The sequence below is a fragment of the Chiloscyllium punctatum genome, chromosome 3, assembly GCF_047496795.1.
Source record: "Chiloscyllium punctatum isolate Juve2018m chromosome 3, sChiPun1.3, whole genome shotgun sequence".
Lineage (NCBI taxonomy): Eukaryota > Metazoa > Chordata > Chondrichthyes > Orectolobiformes > Hemiscylliidae > Chiloscyllium > Chiloscyllium punctatum.
In genome coordinates this window covers 78,832,338-78,855,424 of record NC_092741.1, presented here as the reverse complement: position 1 = coordinate 78,855,424, position 23,087 = coordinate 78,832,338, and the positions used below count along the sequence as shown (strand labels likewise).

Here is a 23,087-nt window from a genome sequence, read left to right as displayed (position 1 = left end):
GCTTCTCTCTGAACTCCAGTGAGTTTTCTCATTCAATTTTGCACTCTTCACCGCATTTTGTATGTAACATACATCTATGGCACTATGCTTACACATCATACACTCATCAATGGTGAACATGTCTGCACTACCAAGACTTGCTGCAAATTCCATCACCAGTGTCATTTGTGAAACCCAACTTTGTACCAGGTCAAACACTGCCAGCCAGTAACTACCCTTCACAGTACATGTAGTGGAACAGAAACAAAAATGAAAAGCTTCAAAGGGCATGAAAATAGCACGGACGGTGCGTGATTGTAAATATAAGTTCCCATTATTAATCGTGTTGCTACTTCACATTATCATGTGGCTGATAAACATTCATTGTAACTACAGCTAGAAGAATCAAGCTACATGGACTACATATCCTCAGAGCTATGAAGGACTGCCATTCTTCTCTAAATCCCAGCACAGCATTACATCTTGTTATTGTTCAATGTGGGAACATGACATGCTTGAATGGTTCAAATGATTGAAAACATTAACTTCTAAAGAACAGCAGCAAAAGCAAAGAAAAAAAGGTAAACAAAACAAGCTGCATTTACTTTTGGGAACAAACAGAGGCCAATTGCCTTTGGAGCAAATTTACAGTCAATGAATGATCACTGCACTTAGCTCAGATCGACTGGAATTGAGTGGCACGGTTCTGTTTCACTTGTTGAGCCTGATGCCCTCATCTTCATCCTCAGAAGACTGTTACCATTTCCCAGTTCTTCAGTGTCCATCATATTCCCTCTTTGCCATCGAAGAACATGCAGTACACTCTGGGCTAGACCCTGCTATATTGTAAGGCCAATTCAAGCATCGGAACGTCACCTTCAGGAGGGCCATCATCTGCTTCACAATGGTCTATGGTAGAATGGGCTGCATTGCATCGACACTTGGTCTCAGTCAAGGAGTTATGTAACATAGCGATTAGCTATGGTTGCAGAGGGAAGCCTTTGTCTCTTGGTAACGATCTTTGCAAGGCATCTGGACCTTCAAAGGCATCTGACTCCATGAAATGAATTAGAACATGCCGGTTTTTCAGTATACAGGCATCATGGCAGCTGTCAGCGCACCTGGTGCAGGCTTTTAAGATGTCATACCAATGATCGAATTGAATTGTACATTGATGGAACAAATGCCTTTTTCATTGAAGAGATCTGATGCATTAAGACATGATGCTCTTAATGCAAAGTGTGTATAGTCTACAGTGGCCTGAACCTGGAAGATGCCAGACATGCTGGCAAAGCCTCTGTTTGGCTGGAGCAATGACTTTGTCATGGAGAAACAAGATGATTCTGGACTCAGTATTAGGCCTGATACATCCCCAGGCTGAGGACACAAAGGTCTTTCGTGGATCTTTGAAGTGGCTAATTGCATAAAAGTTTAGTGCAGCTGTCAACTTAACAGCCACAGGAATATGATGGCCTCCCACCCCTTCAGGTCACAGCTCCCATTCCTCGATGTCCCAGACCATTCATAACCTTCCTTGCTCACCTGGAAGGGCTTGGCAGCTGTGGCAGGTTGCTGCAGGCTTTCAGGTGCAGCTATTCTTCAATTTCTCTGTGCCTTCATAGCACCACAGCCACAGTGACAACAGTCCCTGTTGTAGATGGATCCATTGGTAATGTTCTAATGAAGCTGGGTAGGCAACGTCTGAAACAGAACAAGTTCCTTGTAACCTGCACATACAGTATTCACGTCATATACAATGACGGCTTCTAGTCCTCCACGTAGTGAATCATGGAGGATTTTCACAAGGCAGGACAGAGAATGCCTCTATGTGGATCTTCTTCCAATGTTTGTAGCATAAGTCATGAAATACCAGAGGATATTTTAAGTATGATAGGATTACTAAAAGCTTGTTCCCCTCAAATCGTACATCATCTAAGAAAGGCAGCATTGCATATAACAGCATACTGACATATACTTATAGTTCAAGATGACAGGAAAACAATTGGATGTATGGCATCTTGAAGTGCCTCCATAAATTGTGGCCTGCAGGTGACATTTTTAAGGTTGCTTTTGCTGTAATTCTAATGGAAAAAGGGTACTAGACTTGAATGAGGTGAATTGCTTTTGTGCAGGGATGGAACTTAGGTAGCAGGTTTGAATGTGTCCCTCTGAGTTATAAAGACTGTTATGGGGCAGATTTTCCACTGGCCAGATAGTTGGTTTGCAAGCATAGATTGGAGCTCCACATGGCTCTGCAGAATCTCATCATGGTACACTCTAAAGGAATTACCCATACAATTGAATTTTTCACATTAGCCAGTTCGCACTTTACTTACCTGATTCCCAATCCTCCCAGGATCCTGACATCACGTTTATCTTACATACCAACCCTTTGACAGCTGCTGTCAAAATGGATACCTGGATCTTTGAACTTCAGATTACACCAGCTGACTACTGTAAAAATGGGCCAAGGTTTACCTTCCTCTGACAGTTCTATGCTACAAAAAAACTGCCAGAGTAGAATTACACCTCCATATTTTCAATGGAGACCTGAACAGAATCTCCTCAGAAATGTGGCTTCCTTCTTTCGTAAAAACCGAAGAGTTGGCGTGCAAATCTATGTGGGATTGCTGGAAAATCTGCCCCTAGAATTCTATAAAGATTTTCTGTAAGATTAAATGTGAGGAAGCACGAAGATTTTGTAGGTCTTCTTCCATGGACACGATTATAGCAGAATGACAGTAACACCACCACAAAACATATTTCCTTTATTAAGATTATGCTCTAGTTAATAAAACTGCAATTAAGAAAAGTATTTTAAGCAGTTTGCTATCATATATTGTAAATGTGATACATTATTTTTGCTACTACATTCAGAATAAAACTCTACAAGACTAGAAATTAAGCAGGAACAGTGGAAAAACAGAAGAAAGCAAAACAGAAATTAGAAACATCAGAATTCAGCAAAAAAAAAGAAGTCTCACAGAGATTGACTGATGATGAAATTTAATACTCAAATTAATCAAAATTCTCTGTCAAAGCAGAGACAAGATACTTCAAAGATCCCCAGGTAATTCAATAAGCAAATCACAACATATGTCACTGAAGTTGAGTAGAACATGAGAAAGTTTCCAGGTTTAAACTTTGAGTTGAATTACTAATTTCTTTGGATTAAAAAAAATAAGTTAATCAGTTAACATTATCACAACTGATTACTGCACAATAATTAAAAAGTATTTTATATTGGTAGAGAACCTTTCTTGACCTCAGAACATCACATTGCGGCCAATGAAGTGCCTCAGACATGCAGACACTGCTGCAAAAAAACGGTGCAGCCAACTTGCACATGGTAAGGTCCTTCAAATAGCAATGTGGAACTGACCAGATAATCTGTTTCTTTTTTGGTACTGGTTGATGGTTAGACATTGGTCAAGAAATAAAGGAGAACACTACCCCACTTCTTCAAATTGGTACCACAGGATCTTTTACATCCACCCTGAGGTTATCAATGTCTCTGAAAATGCAACATCCCCCTCAGCACTGCACTAAAATGTCAGGAGATAACTTGTATTACAGTGCCACAGTGCTCTGTCACAGGAGGTGAAAATGCTATTGAAGAAGAAATGCATGTTGGATGGACACAAATTGAGAATGTTATTCCACTTCTAAGTACCACTTAAGCTTGAAGTAGAATTGATGTAGCATTTTAACAAAGAAAATCATTCCAAAATGATTTATTGAAGTGTAATTAGACAAGGTCAACCTATGCCATCAGCAAATGATCTTAGAGGTGACAAAGGCATGGTCAAAACTTTGAGCTTTAGAGACGTTTTGAGCAGGAAAGTCAGAGGTTTATAAATGAACCTTTAGGATGTGCAATCCTGACAGTTAAATATATGGATACCATATATTTTGGCAAACATTAAGATTGTTAAGTCCCCAGGGCCAGACCAGATTTATCCTAGGCAGCTCTGGGAAGCGAGAAAAGAGGTTGCAAAGCTGCTGGTGAGGATATTTGCCCCCTCACTCTCCACTGGAGTCATACTGGAGGATTGGAAGGAGACGAATGTTGTTCCGCTTTTCAAGAAGAGTAATCGGGAAATCCCTGGCAATTACAGACCAGTCAGTCTTACGTCTGTGGTCAGCAAAGTTGTGGAAAGAATTCTGAGGGATAGGATTTATGACTATTTGGCAAAGCATAGTGTGATTAAAGGCAGTCAGCATGGCTTTGGGCAGTCAGCATGGCTTTGTGAGGGGCAGGTCATGCCTCACAAATCTTATTGAGTTCTTTGAGGAGGTGTCAAGACAGGTCAACAACGGTAGAGCAATAAGTGTTGTGTATATGGATTTCAGCAAGGCATTTGATAGGGTTCCCCATGGTAGGCTCATTCATAAAGTCAGGAAGTATGGGAGACAGGGAGATTTGGCTATCTGGATTCAGAATTGGCTGGCTGACAGAAGCAGAGAGTGGTTGGAGATGGAAAATATTCTGCCAGGAAGAGTGTTGAGTGGTGTCCCGCAGGGCTCTGTTCTTGGGCCTCTGCTCTTTGTAGTTTTTATAAATGACTTGGATGAGGAGGTTGAGGGGTGGGTTAGTAAATTTGCAGATGACACAAAGGTTGGAGGTGTCGTCGATAGTACAGAGGGCTACTGCAGGCTGCAGCGCAACATAGACAGGATGCAGAACTGGGCTGAGAAATGGCAGATGGAGTTCAACCTGTATAAACGCGAAGTGACGCATTTTAGAAGGTCGAACTCGAACATTGAACATAGGATTAAAGACAGAATTCTTGGCAGAATGGAGGAACAGAGGGATCTGGGTGTGCAAGTACATAGATCCCTCAAAGTTGCCACCCAAGTGAATAGGGTTGTTAAGAAAGTATATGGTGTTTTGGCTTTCATTAACAGGGGTATCGAGTTTAAGAGCCACGAGGTTTTGCTGCAGCTCTACAAGTCCCTGGTGAGACCACACTTGAAATATTGTGTCCAGTTCTGGTCGCCCTACTATAGGAAAGATAGAGAATTGGGAGAGGGTGGAAAGAAGGTTTACCAGGATGCTGCCTGGACTGAAGGGCTTGCCGTATGTAGAAAGGTTGAATAAACTTGGACGTTTTTCTCTGGAGAGGATGAGGAAGAGAGGAGACCTGATCGAGATGGACAAAATAATGAGAGGAATAGATAGAGTCAATAGCCAGAGACTTTTGCCCAGGGCAACACTGACTGGTATGAGAAGTCATTGTTTGAAGATATTAGGAGGAAGGTATAAAAGGAGACATCAGAGGTAGGCTCTTTACGCAAAGAGTTGCGAATGCATGGAATGCATTGCCAGTTGAGGTGGTGGAAGCGAAATCATTAGGGACATTTGAGCTGGACATGCACATGGATAGCAGTGCGGTGAGGGGTGCGTAGTCTCGGCACAACATCGTGGGCCTAAGGGCCTGTTCTGTGCTGTACTTTTCTATCATCTATCTATCTATCAGTAGTGGGCCACAAAAGGCAGGAAAAGGGTGATGCCAAAAGTCAAGATCAAGCTCAACATAATGTTGGGAATTTTTAGCCGAACCCACGTGACAGAAAATTGAACAGGAAATTTGAAGTTGTCTATTTTTTCTCCCCAGGGTATAAAATGGCTAGTCGCGAAATTAATTAAAACTGGTTAGAAATTAAAATTATGCTTAATATTATGCAGCTTTTCTTTACTTAAATCAATGGCCCCTATGGATCTTATGACTGTAGCTCTGCAGACATCCAACTGCTTAGAAACACCTTGAAATTTTGATTTCTGCTGCTGATTTTTCTGCAGGCAGAGACAAGATCCTGGAGTGCAAAAACTAAGAAACACTGCTGTCTTTGAAGTGCGCTGCACTAACTTCAACTGAGTTCTCACGCTTAGCAACTTAATCAGTAGAAGAGATTTTCATTCTGTTGTTGAGTAGTACTAAAAGAGTTGCCATGATCATGGATCACCAATAGACATACAGAATTTTAATTATGATTTTTTTTGAAACAATAAAGTACATACATCCAAAAGTTGACTGCAGACCTAAGTTCAGTGTCTGCCTGGAGACAGCAAGATTTTGAAAGGTCCTATTTGATGAAGAGCAGAAGCAGCTTCAGAGGGAGAAAGCATACTTCAAACTGGTTTATCTATGAATGGACTCAACCTGCCCCCTCAGCAAGGACCTGGTGGCTTCAAAGGTAATAATATCCCTACTGCTTTCTGAGAAACCCACTGAGATCAGACAGACCAAACTGCTGTAGGAAATAATGCCCGGCAATTTCCCTGACTGTGCAGTCTATAACTGACAAGATCAGCTAGTGAAGGCTGAGGTGGCACTGCAAATAGAAGACCCTCAAATCTCATTACCTTAAATCTTTGTTGGGAGTATAGAAGACCCCAAGCATGTGATAAATAAAAATACTTTGTTGGTAACAGCCCAACAAGCTGCTAAAAATAAAAGCTAGTTCAGACTCATTCACGATGATATTGGGCAGAAGTAGCTCCTGAACATTACAATATTAAAATGGGAGTGATAAATGAATGAAGACTCCCTACTCCACAGATTCACGAATGAGTAGGGAACACTAATCTGCCAGATAGTGGTGTTGCCAAGAAAAATACTGCAGCTAGCTTATGAGATTCCATGGTTGGGACATATTGATAAATGCAAAACCCAAGGCCACATCAGCCAACCTTTCTACTGGCCACAGCTGCTCAAAAATGTAATAATGTTTCTGAGAATCTGCTAATCCTGTCAGGTTGTGGTAAAGCTCCAAACTGCAATAAGACATGCATCTATGATTCCCCAGACAGTGTTTGGAGAGCTATTCAGCGAGATATTAGCGAACCGTATGGGACTTCTGCCCAAAATAAATGGTGGAGTACCAGTACATTCTTACCATTACGGGCATGCTACTCACTTCCCCATAGGTTGTTCCTCCAAGATAAAATTAAACCGGAACAGCCACATGATATATTGTAGCAACAAATGTAGATCAGAGACTAGAAACTCAATTTCTGACCCCCAATTCCTGTTCATAATCTACAAGGCACAAGTCAGGAGTGTAATGAAATACTTTCCACATTCCTGGATGTGTGCAGTTCCAATAAGACTCAAGAAACTCAGACCATCCAGGACAAAGCAGCCAATTTGACTGGCACCCCTTCTACAACCTTCAACATTTGCTATCTTCATCAGCAATGGCAGCAGTGTATGCCATATACACTGTGCATTGCAGCAACTTACCAAGCTCCTTCAACAGGATCTTCCAAAACCATAACCTCAAACATCAATAATGACAAGGGCAGAGATGAATGAAAACACCACTACTTAAAAGATCCCTCCAAAACTACACATCATTGTTCTTTCACTGTCCTTGGATAAAAATCCTCAAAATTCCTTCCTAACAGCACAATGGTTGGACCTATACCCCAATGTGATACTGTATCTTTCTGAACTTTAGTAACTTCATGAATTGAAAGAATCAGCTGTAACTCTTTCTGGAATCAGCTGTTTCCTGAGATGAAGGGGACAAAGAGAATAAGCCGACAGAATGAATAAGGTAAAAAGGTTAATTGTAGGAAAAGTTGTGTCTTCACACTGAACACCGAATGTAACAAGGAACAGGGAGCTACTTCTGATAAGAGCTGCAACGTTGAGGATTCCAGAAGTGTATTCAATGTTGGGGATGAAAGAATCTAATGGATCACCACAAACTAATATTCACACTACAAACTTGAAAAAGAGAAAATCGCATAAGAATTCAATTCCATATTCTTCAACACGGAATTTTGAAGAATAACAATGTAAAATGATCAAACCCTGGACACATCCACAGACAGACACTGTTGAATGGAATTGTAGCTAAATCCCACCATTAATCGGATAATAACCCAAGTTGGGTTGTGAAGCTTTACTTGCTTAATGGGTCTTATTTGGTTGCTGCATGCAATAAAGTTTAAATAATTATCTCAGTATTTGATTGTCTGTGAGATTTAATAATAAGTAGCTGAATTAAAATAGCCTGTGGTAATTTACCCACAGGCCCAATGGTTGCAATGTTTCAAGAAGGCAGCTGACTTGCACCTTCTCGATGGCAACTAGGGATGAGCAAAAAATGACAAAAAAAATCTTTGAGTGATCCAATGCATACTATTTTCTTATGCTTTCACCACAGACCAAAAATCATCAGAATAAGATCATAACAGGAGTAGGCCATTTGGCCCCTTGAGCACACTCCTCCATTTAATAACACCATAGACAATAATGAAGACCATTTAATGTATCATGTCCACGTCAGTCAAAGGTCTGACTTTACTAATCCCAATTTCCAACCTTTGGCCTATAAACTTTGAAGACTAATAAATATCAAAATATGATATGAGAGCTTTTGATGCAATTACTCTTTCAGGCAGTGCGTTCCAGACTTCCAACCTACTTGGAGTAAAAACAATATCTCAATTCTCGTCTTAGCCTTCTACCTCTCATCTTAAATCTATGACCCCTGTTTATTGACCCCTCTACTAATGGAGAAAGTGCCTTCCTATCGAGCTATTAATGCCCTTTATAATTTCAGACACCTGTATCTCCTGTCTCCTGGTTATATCCTCAAATTGCTCCATAATCTTTTTCAAACGTGACCATCCCCTTAACAAATGCATGCTACTCTCCCTGATTAATGCACATCCCCCCAAGTGCAGAATATTTAGTCCCTTATATTTTTCTAATAACCCCCCAACACTGAGATGAGACTGACTGACCTTGTACTTCCTAGTCAAATTCTTCTCTGGTTTAAATAAATGGACAGCATTAGCAGTCTTCCATTCCTCTGTCACGTGATTTGTTGTCAGAGAGGATTTAAAAATTACAGCCTAGACCAAAGGTATCTTCTCCATCAACAACTTGGAATACTTCTCATCCAGGTCTGCAGATTCATCCAATCTAAAATTGTTTCCTCTTTATATTAACTTCTTCCAATATTTCACAGTCCTCCACTCTGATAACAGAAAGGGGTGACATATCTATCGTAATGAAGATTGACAGAAAGCACTCGGAGGATTGTAGAGTCTTCTAGGCCTACACACAGGTTGTTTCTATGGTCCCAAATGGGCCTTCCTCTTTCCCTAATTATGTTGCTCTGAAATCTTGTTTGAAAAAACCCTTTGGAGTTTCCTTCATTTTACTCACCAATGTTGATTATGGGCCTTGACTATCCTTTCCTGCCTACGCACCTACCCCTCGTGCATAACTATCAATTCCCTCGATGACCGAAAATGTGTTTAACTCAGCCTTGAATGCATTCAGTCATTCAGCTTTATTGCTCTCTGGGAGAGAGGATTCCAAAGATTAATAGCCCTCTGAGAGAAAATACTCCTCTTCATCTCAATCATAAGAGGGACACCCTTTATTTTGAAACTATGTCCCATAATTTAGATTTTCTGACAAGGTAAACATCCTTTCTGCATCAGTCCTGTCAAGCACATCACAATCATCTTCTGTTGCTTTAATTGAGTGAGCATCACATATTTACATCAAGATTGCACCTACATTTTTGAATCTTGCCTTTTACGTTTTAATAAGATCACCTCTCATCCTTTTCCCCCAAACCGCTCAACCTTTCCTCAGAAGACAAGCCCTTTATCCAGGAAATTGAGTTATGAGGTGATAATATTAATTGGAACAGAAAAACAGGAGACCATTCAGTTTATTGAGCCTGTGCCACTATTCCATATTTAGCCAGATACTCCCACATCCCACAAAAAGAATACATTTTTAAAATTACCTCTGTCCAATCCTCTGAAGTTATATAACGTTGCAGATATACAAAAATAGCAAAGGAAAAGAAACTCAGCAGGTCTTGTTCCTCAGCTCAAACTTATTTTTATTGCATAGAATTGTCGAAAACATTTGAATTGTTGACCCATGTAAATTCAAAAGTACTAAATAGTTTTGAGTACATAAACTAGAAGAAAACTCAATAAACATTCATAGTATTGAGAAGAGGAATATAGTAAAGCAATTTCACAGAAATTTTGTTCCACTTAAATAGTGATATGCCGACATAGAATTTATCCAACTAGTAACAAAACAACAACATATTTATAACATTCAGAAAATACAACATAAACTGTTCCCAAGCAATTGAGCAAATTATGCCAAAACTAATTTTTTGGCATAATTTTTTGGAAAAAATTAGTTTTTTTTAAAAAAAGAGTTACTTAATATTGGAGCAGTCATGGTCGGTCATAAGGAAACTCAAGATGGCAGGTCAAAATCATGAGTCAAGAAGAAAGGCAAGAATCTTTACCCTATTTTTTCCCCATCTTTCCCCTACGGAGGTGTGAGAAGGGAGGGAAGAGTCCTGTAATGAAAGCACTGCCTCTCCACAGTTTCCGAATGAACATCAATTTATCATTTCTGAAAAATGACATTTGAATAACTAAGTGAAGGAGAACAATCAGGATTGTTTTGAATCTGCTTACTAAATGTGGTAATGTTACAATAATTGGAGATCAGAGTCACATAAATAGGGAAATATTTCTTCAGTTTTTGATCAAAATCTAAAAACTCACCTACAGCACCAGTACTGTCACCCCCACTTAAATTAACACCTGATAAATGAACATTTTTGTTAAGGAAATGGTAATTGAAAAATCAAACCAATTTATATCTAAATATATAGATACATAAATTATTTTTAACTTATGGCATAATTGTTTAACACATCCTAAACCGTAATTACGTTTGCCCGCTTGTGACAATTTGAACATTGATGTTTCAGGTAATTGTATAATTGACACTATGCCATAAGAATTAAATAGCTTGTAATAAACACCATGTGGGTTTACAGAGATGGGGTCGATCTGGATGGGATGCTCTTCGGAGGGTTGGCACAGACTTGATGGGCTGAATGGCTTCTTTCTGCACTGTAGGCATTCTGTGATTCTACAATACATTGTGCAACAGAAAGATACCAATAGCTCACTGTGAACTCAAAATGGAATAAATCTTGTAAAAACTGGTTATAGAGAAGAAGAAATCATCTGCATAACTTGCTGCCATTTATTTAGGAAATTTTGAAATTACTAAGAGGGCAGAGCAAAGAAAAAAAACAACAGTTTAGAGAACAATACTCTGCATGGGTGAAGAATTAAAACATTCTGATTAATAAGATGATTAAACAGTTTATCAGTTCCCCTAGTATTCCATTTTAATGAATGTTTATGAGCAAATGTAATCCTTGAACAATGCTTCTGGAAACATCCCATGTTATCAAATTTATGTCGCACTTCAGGAAAAGATGCACACTTTTGAGAATGGATCTAAATATTACAAATACACCTAATGTAATGTCCAAGTTTATCGTAAACTAATTTTCAACTGTCATGACATATCAAACAGCAATGCCTTAATGTTAATGCTCAATGTCTGATCGTTCAACTTTTTTTTTTGCATGAAAAACTGAATAATCTAGCAACTTAAAAGAAAGAACTTTGAGTTATGAGGTGACTATATTAGTAGAAACACAAAAACAGGAGAAGACCATTAAGTCTGTCAAGCTCGTTCCTCCATTTAATACTAGCATGGCGGGTCAAACACTTCAAAATCTTTTACTCATCCCATCTCCAAACCTTGTATGCCACCAATAATCAGAAATCTATTAATCTCTACCTTAAACAGAATCAAAAAACTGAGCCTGCTCAGGCCTCTGTAGGAGAGGATTCCAAAGTTTCACAAACCTCTAAAATACTTTCTCCTCATCTTGGATCTTACTGGCATTCTTCTTAATTTTAAACTGTGTCCCCCTGATTTTAAGACTTCCCAACTCAGGGAAGCAGTTTACCTGCATCTACCCTGTCTGTCCCTTTGAGCATTTTGATCACCTCTGAATTCTCAATGCAGATAATCAGCCCCAAATTGCCAAATCTCTTTTCAAGGGATCCTAGGAACAATTCAAAACAGCCTTACAACAAAATCAGAGTTTGGAAGAACAAACGATTATTTTATAATGGTTCATCACAACTTTTTTGTCCTGTGTCACTATTTACAAAGCATAGGATATTTGCCTTTTTAATCACTTTCTCAACCTGCTCTATCACCTTCAATAGTTTGCTAACATCTACCCCATTTGATACTCAAATCCTATACATAGTTTTTAAAAAACATGAGTCCAGAAGACAGCAAAACCAAAACAACAAAGTAGTCCTTAGTACATCATATACCGTATCTATTGTTGATCTTATGCAAAATTCACACCCTGACCTTTCGCTAAATCTTTTATGATGACATAAAATGTCTGCTAGCTTTGGGAATGAGGTTGGTGGATCAGTCTAGTGATTCTTTTTCACAATGGTTTTTTATTCCCCTGAATAAACATCAGAAAACACAAGTAGATAGTCTCAGTCAGCAGTGTCCACTGGATTCAGGACCATGGTCAGCAACCGGTGCCAATGTAATCTGCAAGGTCCAAACATATTATTGATTTCAACCTATCAAAAGTATTATTCATGGAGAAGTCAACTTCTTTTTCTGCCAAAATATTTGGTGCCAAAAATTAGCTTTTATTGGAATACATTCAGTAAATGTGAAAATCCCAGTTGCTAAAATATTTCGTAAAAAATCTTTACGCATTCAGTTAGGTTGTGCCAAACTCAATCTTCTGTGACCATGGAATATGCAATGAAACCTCCCTCCCATATTGTAATTAAATTAGGTCCTGTACCCGACTGGAAAAGCCTCTTCCCAACTCCCCACCCCACCACATTCCCATCCTCGCAACCCTACCTAGACCTCACTCACTTTCGCCCTCCATTCCACACAGTACCCTACATTCACATCCAAGCCTTCATGGTTACTCATACCATCCAATCCACTCAGTGTCCATTTACTCATATGGCCTCTTCCCACTGAACAAAGGCACAAAAGTAGGCCACTTAACCCCTTGATTATGTTCTACCATTCTATGAGATCATGACAAATCGAGGACCTAATCCATATACCTGCCTTTGGCTCATTTCTATTAAAACCTTTGCTTAACAAAAACGGATCTATCTTAGATTTAAAATTAACAACTGATCCAGCATGCACTGCCATGTATGGAAGAGAGTTCCAAACATCTACCACACTTTGTGGGTTGAAGTCCTTCCTTATGTCGCTCCTGAAAGGTCTGGCCCTAATTCCCAGACAATGCTCTCTAGCTCTAGAATCTCCAATGAGTGGAAGTAGTTTACCTTTACCTACTTGTGTTTTCCTGTTAATATCTTGAACACTTCTATCAGAACTCCTCTTAACTTTCTAAATTCTAGAGAAAACAGCACTAATTATCTCTTCTCATAACTTTGCCCCTTAAGTCCAGGTATCATTCTCATAAACCTTTGTTTTACTCCCCCAAAGGCCAACATATCCTTGTGGTAACCAGATCTGCTCTCAGCACTCCAACTTGCATCTAACCAGGGTTTTGTATATCTGCAGAATAACTTCTGCAAACTTGTACTCCATCCTCTAGATATCAAGGCCAGCATTCCATTAACGTTCTAGATTTATTTGCATCTGTTTATGACATTTCAAAGCACTATGCATCTGAACCCCGAAGCTCTTGCAATGCAGAGATCGTGTCCTTAACTCTGAATCAGGAGGCCTTAGTTCAAATCCCATCTGTTCCAGAGGTGTGTGTTATATCCCAAAACAGCTTGATTAGAAACTATCTGCAACTTAACCTCCAAGTCTCTTTGGGAATCCACTGTAGTTAACTTCATACCATCTAGACAGTACCCTGATCTATCTTTTTTTCAGTCGAAATGGATAACCTCACATTTGCTTACATCGTAGTCCAGCTACCACAGTTTTGCCCATTCTCTTCAGCCCCATTCCACACACCCATGTTCATGATCTAATCTCAGCAGTCTCAATCCCACTCTTTTCTGCTGGATTCCAACCCACAAACCTCAGCCCCAAACCAACAGCTCCACTGACTTCAGATCCTAGTCTTCAGTACTTCGCATCACTTCCACAATGCTAGCTGCATCCTAGGCTTTGACCATATATGGTAGGATACAGCACTAAAAGAAATTTATGATCTATAAAGGTAAGGCAGGTGAGTAATGTGTTAGGATAAACAGGATTGTGGGGTTTAAAGCATGAGATGTGCTGCACATCAACACCACCATGAGTTTAATTTGGAATGAGAACAAACGTGCAAATGAAATCAATCTTCAGAACTTATTAAAACAAGAAAATGTAGAGTAAAGGGGAAATCAGATAGGGAATGTTAAAACCTAACTTCAGTTAAATGTACTGGAACCAATGACCTCTGTTATATTCTCTATCTTCTTTGTCATTCAAAGATCATTGACACACACTAGGTAAATTCTTCTTGCTTGAACCTGAGAGGGAACGAGCAGAGGAAAATATGGCAGAAACTGGCACAGTTGAAAAAAAAAGAATATCTTGAATACACAGGGCACGCAGGAACAAAGTAGGGAACAAGGGAGATCTGATAAATTAAACTGCATTTATTTTGATGCAAAAGGCCTAATAGGGAAGGCAGAAGGCAGATGAACTCAGGGCATGGTTAGGAACATGGGACTGGGATATCACAGCAATTACAGACATGTGGCTTTGGGATGGACAGGACTGGCAGCATGTTGTTCCAGGGTATAGGAAGGATCAGGGGTGGGGGGGGCGGCAAGACAGGATGGGGAGTAGCATTTTTGATTAGGGATAACATTACAGCCATTTTTAGGGAGAACATTCCTGGGAATACATCTAAGGAAGTTATTTGAGTGGAATTGGAACTAAAAAAGGGATGATCACCTTATTGGGATTGTGCTATAGACTCCCCAGTAGTCACTGGGAAATTGAGAAACAAACTTGTAAGAAGATCTCAGTTATCTTTAAGAATAACAGAGTTACGATAGGAGATTTTAACTTTCCGAACATAGATGGGGAATGCCATAGTGTTAAGAACTTGGAGGGAGAGGAATTTGTCAAGTGTGTACAAGAAACTTTTCTGATTCAGGAGGTTGATGTACTTGCTGGAGAAGGTGCAAAACTTGAACTATTCTTGGGAAATAAGGCAGGGCAGGTGACTGAGGTGTCAGTGGGGGAGCACTTTGGGGCCAGTAACCATAATTCCATTTGTTTTAAAATTCCAGTGATGGAAAAGGATAGACTGGATCTAAAAGTTAAAGTTTTAAAATGGAGGAAGATTGGAAAATGGGAAGCCTTCAAAATGAGATAACAAGAGTCCAGAGACAGTATGTTCCTGTTAGGGTGAAGGGCAAGGCTGATAGGTGTTGGGAATGCTGGATAACTGAAGTAATTCAGATTTTGCTCAAGAATAAGAAGGAAGCATATATCAGGTATGGACAGCAGAAATTGAGAGATTCTCTAGAACTGTATAAAAGCAGTAGGAGTGTACTGAAGAGGAAAATTGTGAGGGCAAAAAAGGGTCATGAGATAGCTTTGGCAAATAGGGTTAAGGATTCAACAAATACATTAAGGACAAAAGGTTAACTTTGAAGACAGTAGGGCCACTTAAAAATCAAAAAGGCCACCCTAGCGTGGAACCGCAGGAAATAGGGAAGATAGTAAACAAGTATTTTGCATCAGTGTTTACCATGGAGAAGGACATGGAAAATATAGAATGTGGGGAAATAAATACAGGTAGTTCGCGGATAACACGCGGTCCAGCAGCGCGATTTGCTTATAATGTTGCTGAGGAATTAAGGAACAAATGTTTTGGGAACGCTTACCTCTGTTCCCAATGGCGCAATTCCAGCAGTGATCGTTTTGCGTGCTTCATTATGCGCATGCACGAATGTCTGCGCCAAAATCTCTGCACTGTTCTGCACACACAATGTCTACACTGAAGTCTTCATGCCGTTCTGTGCATGTGCCGATGTCAGCTGCCAACAGAGCAGCTTTCTTGAGAGGAACACTATTCCTAGATTATCTCTTTTTTTGAAAAAAATGGAGGGAATAGTGACAAGAATGTTAGCAAGAAAAGTCCTGGTGATAAAATTGCAGGTGGTGAATCCAAAAAATGGCTAGAACACTGAAGAGAAGCTAGATATTACAAAGCATTTTGGGCAGAAGGAGACAATGTGAAATAGCTTGCTTAACAGGAATGAGGAAGTCGACCTTACATACCATGATGACCCTTGCCCCTGCATAAACAATATTTTTCAGAAGTAAGTGTTAAATTTACTTTTGTTTCATTGATAAATACCTTCGTTCAGGCTGTATTATGTGTTCGACTTTTGGGTGCTTTTTGAGTGATCAAAAATTATATTCTTTGCTGGTCTGCCCCAACCCCACTTTTCCCAAAGGCCCCATTATTTATATTTAGTGATTTTTTCTATGAAGTGAGGTTTCCCTGGAATGCAACTATGAAGTTAGAGAACAAACTGAAGTGACATCTTGAAAAATGTCCTTAAAAAGATGTGGTGGTGCTGGATGTCTTAAAACACAAAGGTGGATACATCCCAGGGACTTCATCAGGTGTACCCTAGGACTCCATGGGAAGCTAGGGAAGAGATTGTGCCCTTTGTTGAGGTATTTTTACCACTGATAGCCATAGGCAAGGTGCCAGAAGACTGGAGATTGGCTAACATTGTGACACTATTTAAGGTGGCAAGGAAAAGCCAGGGAACTACAGACCGGTGAACCTGACATCGATGGTGGGCAAGTTGTTGGAGGGAATCCGGAGGGACAGGATTTATGTATATTTGGAAAGGCAAGGATTGATTAGGAATAGTCAACATGACTTTGTGTGTGGGAAATAGTGTCTCATGAACTTGAGTTTTTTGAAGAAGTAGCAGAGAGGAATGATGAGGGCAGAGCAGCTGGTTTACTAATATGGACTTCAGTAAGGCGTTCAATAAGGTTCCTCGCAGTAGACTGGGTTAGCAAGGTTAGATCACACAGAATAGAGGGAGATCTAGCTGTGTGGATACAGGTCTGGCTCAATACCGATTGCCGCATTTCAAGAATACAGCTCACCACCACCTGCTTAAGAGCAAGAGGATGGCAGATGACGATTGCTTTTCAGACTAGAGGCCTGTGACCAGCGATGTACCCCAAGGATCGGTGCTAGGTCAACTGCTTTTCATCATTTATATAAATGATTTGGATGTGAACAAAGGAGGTACAGTTACTAAGTTTACAGATAACACCAAAACTGAAGATGTAGTGGACAGTGAGGAAGTACAATGGGATCTGATCAGATGGGCCAAGGAGTGGCAGATGGAGTTTAATTTAGATAAATGTGAACTGTTGCATTTTAAAGAAGCAAATCAGGGCAGGACTTACACACTTAATGGTAAGGTCCTGGGGAAGTGTTGCTGAACAAAGATCTTGGAGTGCAGGTTCATAATTCCTTGAAAGTGGAGTCACAGGCAGGTGTAGGATAGTGAAGGAGGCATTGGTATGCTTACCTTTATTGGTCAGTACCTTGAGTATACGTATTGGGAGATCATGTTGTGGTTTTATATGACATTGTAAGGCCACGTTTGGAATAGTGCATGCAATTCTGATCTCTCTGCTATAGGAAGGATGTTGTGAAACTTGAAAGGGTTCAGGAAAGATTTATAATGATATTGCCAGGGTTGGAGGGTTTGATTTATAGGGAGAGGCTGAATAGGCTGGGGCTATTTTCCCTGGAGCATCAGAGACTGAGGGGTTACCTTAGAGAGGTTTATAAAATCGAGACGCATTGATAGGGTAAACAGACAAGGTATTTTCCCCTGAGGTGAGGGAGTCCATAACTAGAGGGCATAGGTTTAAGGTGAGAGGGGAACGATTTAAAAGGGATCTAAGGGGCAACGTTTTCACACAGAGGGTGGTGTGTGTATGGAATGAGCTGCCAGAGGAAGTGGTGGAGTCTGGTACAATTACAACATTTAAAAGGCACCTGGATGGGTAAATGAATAAGAAAGGTTTCTGGCAAATGGGACTAGATTTATTTAGGACATCTGAACATCATGGATAAGTTGGACCGAAGGGTTTACATCAATGCTGTATATCTCCATGACTCTCAATGACAGACTGAGAATAGCATGGAAGTTACATAAAAGGGGACACAAAACTTTTACTGGCATGCAAAGAGTAAACAAATAGAGTAGGGGGGAGGGGGAATGAGGAGAGAGGCCTATATGAAACAATTTGGGTGATCTATGCTTGATCTAAAATTAAAGGTGCAGAGCAAGGCTATTATACTTAATATACATTTTGTGTCCATGTTTACAAGAGGAAGGCTACTGCCAATATATGGACAGAAACGGAGATATTGGAGTAATTTATGAGGTGAATATTGATAAGTTGGTTGAACTGGAAAGGATAACTATGCTTAAAATGGATGATTCACCTGGTCCAGATGACTTTCATCCCAGGTTATTAAAAAAAGCAGAAATCAAGGTAGCAGAAAAGCTTACCAACATCTTGCAACCTTCTCCATGTTCAAGAAAGATGTCAGAGAACCAAAGTGTGGCAAGTGTGATGTCATTATTCAAGAAAGGGTGCAAGGTCATCCCTTAAAATTATTTAACATCAGTGGTGGGCAAGGTTTCAAAACAAAATCAACAAGCCCAGAGGTGGTTCTCACTAATTAGGGAAAGCCAACAGGAATCTCAAGAGGTCCACAGTCCCGGAGGAATCTATTTGATTTTTTTTGATGAAGTAACAAAGCAAGTTAATAAAGGGAATGCAATGAAAGTTGTCTATATGATTTTTTAATTATTTGAAGTACTATATACAAAATTGAAAGGTTAACAAAACTGAGACTAGAGGAATAGGAGTCAATGTCAGTCTTGATAAGCAAAAAAAAGACTTAAAGACAGAAAACTGGTTGTTTTTCAGACTGGATTTGATTGATGGGATTGTTTTCCAGGATTCAGTGTTAGTACCTCGGTTTCTTTTGATATATATATATAAAATTTGGATATTGGAATAAAATAGAATTTGAGGTACATAAGATGCTAAAGGGGATGACAAAGTAGACATAGAAGGATAGTTCCTCATGTGGGAAATCTAGAATAAGAGGTCATAGTTTTAAGATAACGGAGCAGACTTAAAACAGATGAGGAGAAATTACTTCCCTCAAAGGATTGCGAATCTCAGAATTTACTAGCCCAGAGTGTGGTGGAGGCTGAGAGATTAAGTAAATTTAAGTAGAAGATAGACAGACATTTAATTAGTAATGGATTGAAGAGTAATGGAGAGTGGGCAGGAACATTGAATGGAGGCTGAGATGTGATCAGCCATGATTCTATCAACTGATGGAACAGGTTCAAAGGGTTGAATTGCCTGCTCCTACTCTTAGTTCATATGCTCAAAGGGGTAGGAAAAGAAAATATAGTCAAAATAATATGATGCTGAAGCGTGTGCAGGCATCAAAGGAACTATGATTTGTGCTCATAAATCTTTGAAGGTGGCCCAAAATATTGAGAATAGCCAGTAAAGTGTTTGGGGTCTTGGGCTACAGAAGTATTAAATATAAAAGTAAATTATGCTGAATTGTAAAGCTGAGGCTACAACCAGTGTATTGTAATCCATCCTGGTCACCAGATGTAAGGAAGGATGCAAAGGAATGGAGCATATTTACCAGAATGATCACAACGACAAGGAATTTTAGTTGCAATGTTGGAGAAACTGGAATTATTCTCCTTGCAGGTAATTCAGGAAAGATTTTAGAGAAGTGCAAAGCTTTTGGCATGTCTAGATAAGGCAGACAACAAAAAACTATTTCCATTAGGTGTCACGTGGATTGGAAACACAGATTATAGTGAGAGAATAGGGCTCCTCCAAGATCAGCAAGGCAACCTTTGTGTGGAGCCACGAGATGGAAGAGCTACTAAACAAGTATTTCGCATCAGTGTTTACGTGGAGAAGGAATCTGAAGATATAGAATGTAGGGAAATAGATGGTGATAGCTTGAAAAATGTCCATTTTACAGAGGAGGAAGTGCTGGGTGTCTTGAAATGCATAAAAGTGTTTAAATCCCTGGATCTGATCAGGTGCACCTGAGAGCTCTGTGGGAAGCTAGGGAAGTGATTGCTGGGCTCCTTGCTGAGATATCTGTATCATCGATAGTCACAGGTGAGACACCGGAGGACTAGAGGTTGGCTAACATGGTGCCACTATTTAAGAAAGGTGGTAAGGACAAGCCAGGGAACTATAGACCGGTGAGCCTGACATCGGTGTTGGGCAAGTTGTTGGAGGGAATCCTTAGGGTCAGGATTTACATTTATTTGGCAAGGCAAGCATTGATTAGGGATAGTCAACTTGGCTTTATGCATGGAAGTCATGTCTCACAAACGTGACTGACATTTTTGAAGTAGTAACAAAGAGGATTGATGAGGGCAGATTGGTGAACGTGATCTATATGGACTTCAGCAAGGCGTTCGACAAGGTTCCCCATGGGAGACTGATTAGCAAGGTTTGATGTCATGGAAGACAGGGAGAATTAGCCATTTGGATACAGAACTGGCTCAAAGGTAGAAGACAAAGTGGTGGTGGAGGGTTGCTTTGCAGACTGGAGGCCTGTGACCAATGGAGTGCCACAAGGATCAGTGCTGGGTCCTCTACTTTTTGTCTTTTATATAAATGATTTTATGCGAGTATAAGAGGTACAGTTAGTAGGTTTGCAGATGATACTAAAATTGGAGGTGTAGTGGACAGCAAAGAAGGTTACCTCCGATTAAAAAGGGATCTTGATCAGATGGGCCAACGTGCTGAGGAGTGACAGATGGAGTTTAATTTAGATAAATGGGAGGTGCTGTATTTTGTGAAAGCAAATCTTAGCAGGACTTATACACTTAATGGTACTGTCCTTGGAAGTGTTGCTGAACAAAGAGACCTTGGAGTGCAGGTTCATAGCTCCTCGAAAGTAGAGTTGCAGGTAGATAGGATAGTGAAAGTGTTTCGAATGCTTTCCTTTATTGGTCAGAGTTTTGAGTACAGGAGTTGGGAATCATGTTGCGACTGTTCAGGACATTGGTTAGACCACTTTTGGAATATTGTACACATCTCTGGTCTCCTTCCTATCGGAAGGACGTTGTGAAACTTGAAAGGGTTCAGAAAAGATTTACAAGGATGTTGCTAGGGTTGGAAGATTTGAGCTGCAGGGAGAGGCTGAACAGGCTGGGGCTGTTTTCCTTGGAGCGTCAGAGATTGAGGGGTGACCTTATAGAGGTTTACAAAATCATGAGGTGCATGGATAGGATAAACAGACAAAGTCTTTTCCTTGGGGTGGGGGAGTCCAGAACTAGAGGACATAGGTTTAGGGTGAGAGCAGAAAGATATAAAAGAGACTTGGGGCAACTTTTTCACACAGAGGGTGGTATGTTGATGGAATGAGCTACCAGAGGAAGTGGTGGAGGCTGTTGCAATTGCAACATTTAAAAAGGCACCTGGATGAGTATATGAACGGGAAGAGTTTGGAAAGGATGTGGGCCAGGTGTTGGCAAGTGGAAGAGATTAGGTTGGGATATCTGGTCGGCATGAACGAGTTGGACCGAAGGATCTGTTTCCATGCTGTACATCTCTATGACTCTGTAAATGTAGGGGCATATGAAAAATATTTTTATACAGCAAATGATGATGACCCTGAACTCACTGCGTACATGGTGGAGTATGTAGGAGGTGTAGATCTATGATTTCAAAAGAAAATCGTAAAAACTTTCGAGATAAATAAACTCACAAGACTCCACGTATAGAGGAGGACAATGAAATTGGCTGTGTTGCTCCAAAGGAAGTTGACATGGACCTAATAGTTTCTGTGCAGTTATACTCAACAACTCAAAGTAAATATAAAAGCAAAAAGAGAAAAATATCTAAGGGAGGCAATACTTCCTAGGAAGTAGTGTCAAAATCAATGTTTCCATGAATATGTTCGAACAAAAGTAGTTAATGCAATGCTGATCAACTGTTTGAAATAGGAACTGAATAAATATCCACTGGCCTGAAAGTTGCACAATGCACAAATGATAAATTCCCAAAACACAACCATCACTTTGACTACAGGACTATATGCCAAAAGGTGTTTTATAAAAAGACTGTAAACTATCCTCAATAAATGTAGCATCCTTTTGGAGCTTTGCATAATTACTCTGGGGAGGATACTCAAACTGGCAAAGGGGACTAGGTCAGATTGGGATGACGAGATTGGCATGGACGAGTTGGACTGAAGGGTCTGTTTCCACGCTGTGAGACTCTATCAGAAGAACTTTTCCTCCCAGAGCTAAAACTGAATTGGAAAACCCATTAAAGACATGATTACACTTAGTGGCCTGAAGTTGCAATGTCTCTTGAAAACAACTTACCTGTAATTGACAACACTGGTGCACAATATCAAGGAATTTCAAGGCAAAATTGTATCCACTCCAAACCAAGCTCCCACTATCATTTGTACTAGTTATATTAAGAAAAAAAAGAGCTAAATGCCACCTCCACCCAAAAGAACGAACTGCTGTTACAAGTTTCCACTTTTTCCTTAAGTTGGATACAGCTGGCAAAGTGGTCATCCTCCTCTCCTTTTTCTCTCCCTATTCTCCAACTTTCTCCAGTGGTTTGGGAAGGTGGTGGCCGGCCATGTAAGGGGGTGCAGGTTCACTGAAATCATTGTGTCAGGTGAGAGCTGGAGTGTACACTGTGTAGTGCTGGTCACCACATTACAGGGAGGATGTGACTGTCACTGGGGGGGGGATTCACCAGCACGTCATCCATCTCTCTCTCACACACACCTTCACCCCGTCTCTAACTCACTCACTTTCCACTTTCCCCAGCACTGTAATACCCTCCCCGCCCCAGTCTCCATTCTCTTACCATCATAATAATAACAAACTTTCTTCTTCCCTCCTCCTGGAGTCAGCGCCATGACAGCAGCAGCGCGAGAGAACGAAGCCGACACCACAGCGGGTCGGGGGGTGGTCCGTGAGCTCACTGAGATATCACCCTCTTTCCCCTTCACCACAGGAGACAGTATACCATAATATTTAAATAATACTCTTGTCTCTTCGCAGTGGCTCATAGCGTTCACTCTTCCTATTCTTGTTTGAATCACATCATCCACCATTCCCTCTCCTCCCCCCCCGGTTCCCCCAATGGAAC

General features: G+C 40.3%; 1 protein-coding gene across 1 annotated transcript in view; it reads right to left on the bottom strand.

The window, feature by feature from the left end:
* Positions 1–22,877, bottom strand: part of LOC140460945 (histone deacetylase 2) — an 87,952-nt gene extending 65,075 nt beyond the window's left edge. The window contains exon 1 of the mRNA XM_072555705.1: positions 22,803–22,877. Within this exon, the coding sequence (XP_072411806.1) occupies positions 22,803–22,854 (52 nt within the window). The 5' untranslated portion in view covers positions 22,855–22,877. The remainder of the gene's footprint in view (positions 1–22,802) is intronic.
* Between the last annotated feature and the right edge of the window lie 210 nt (positions 22,878–23,087).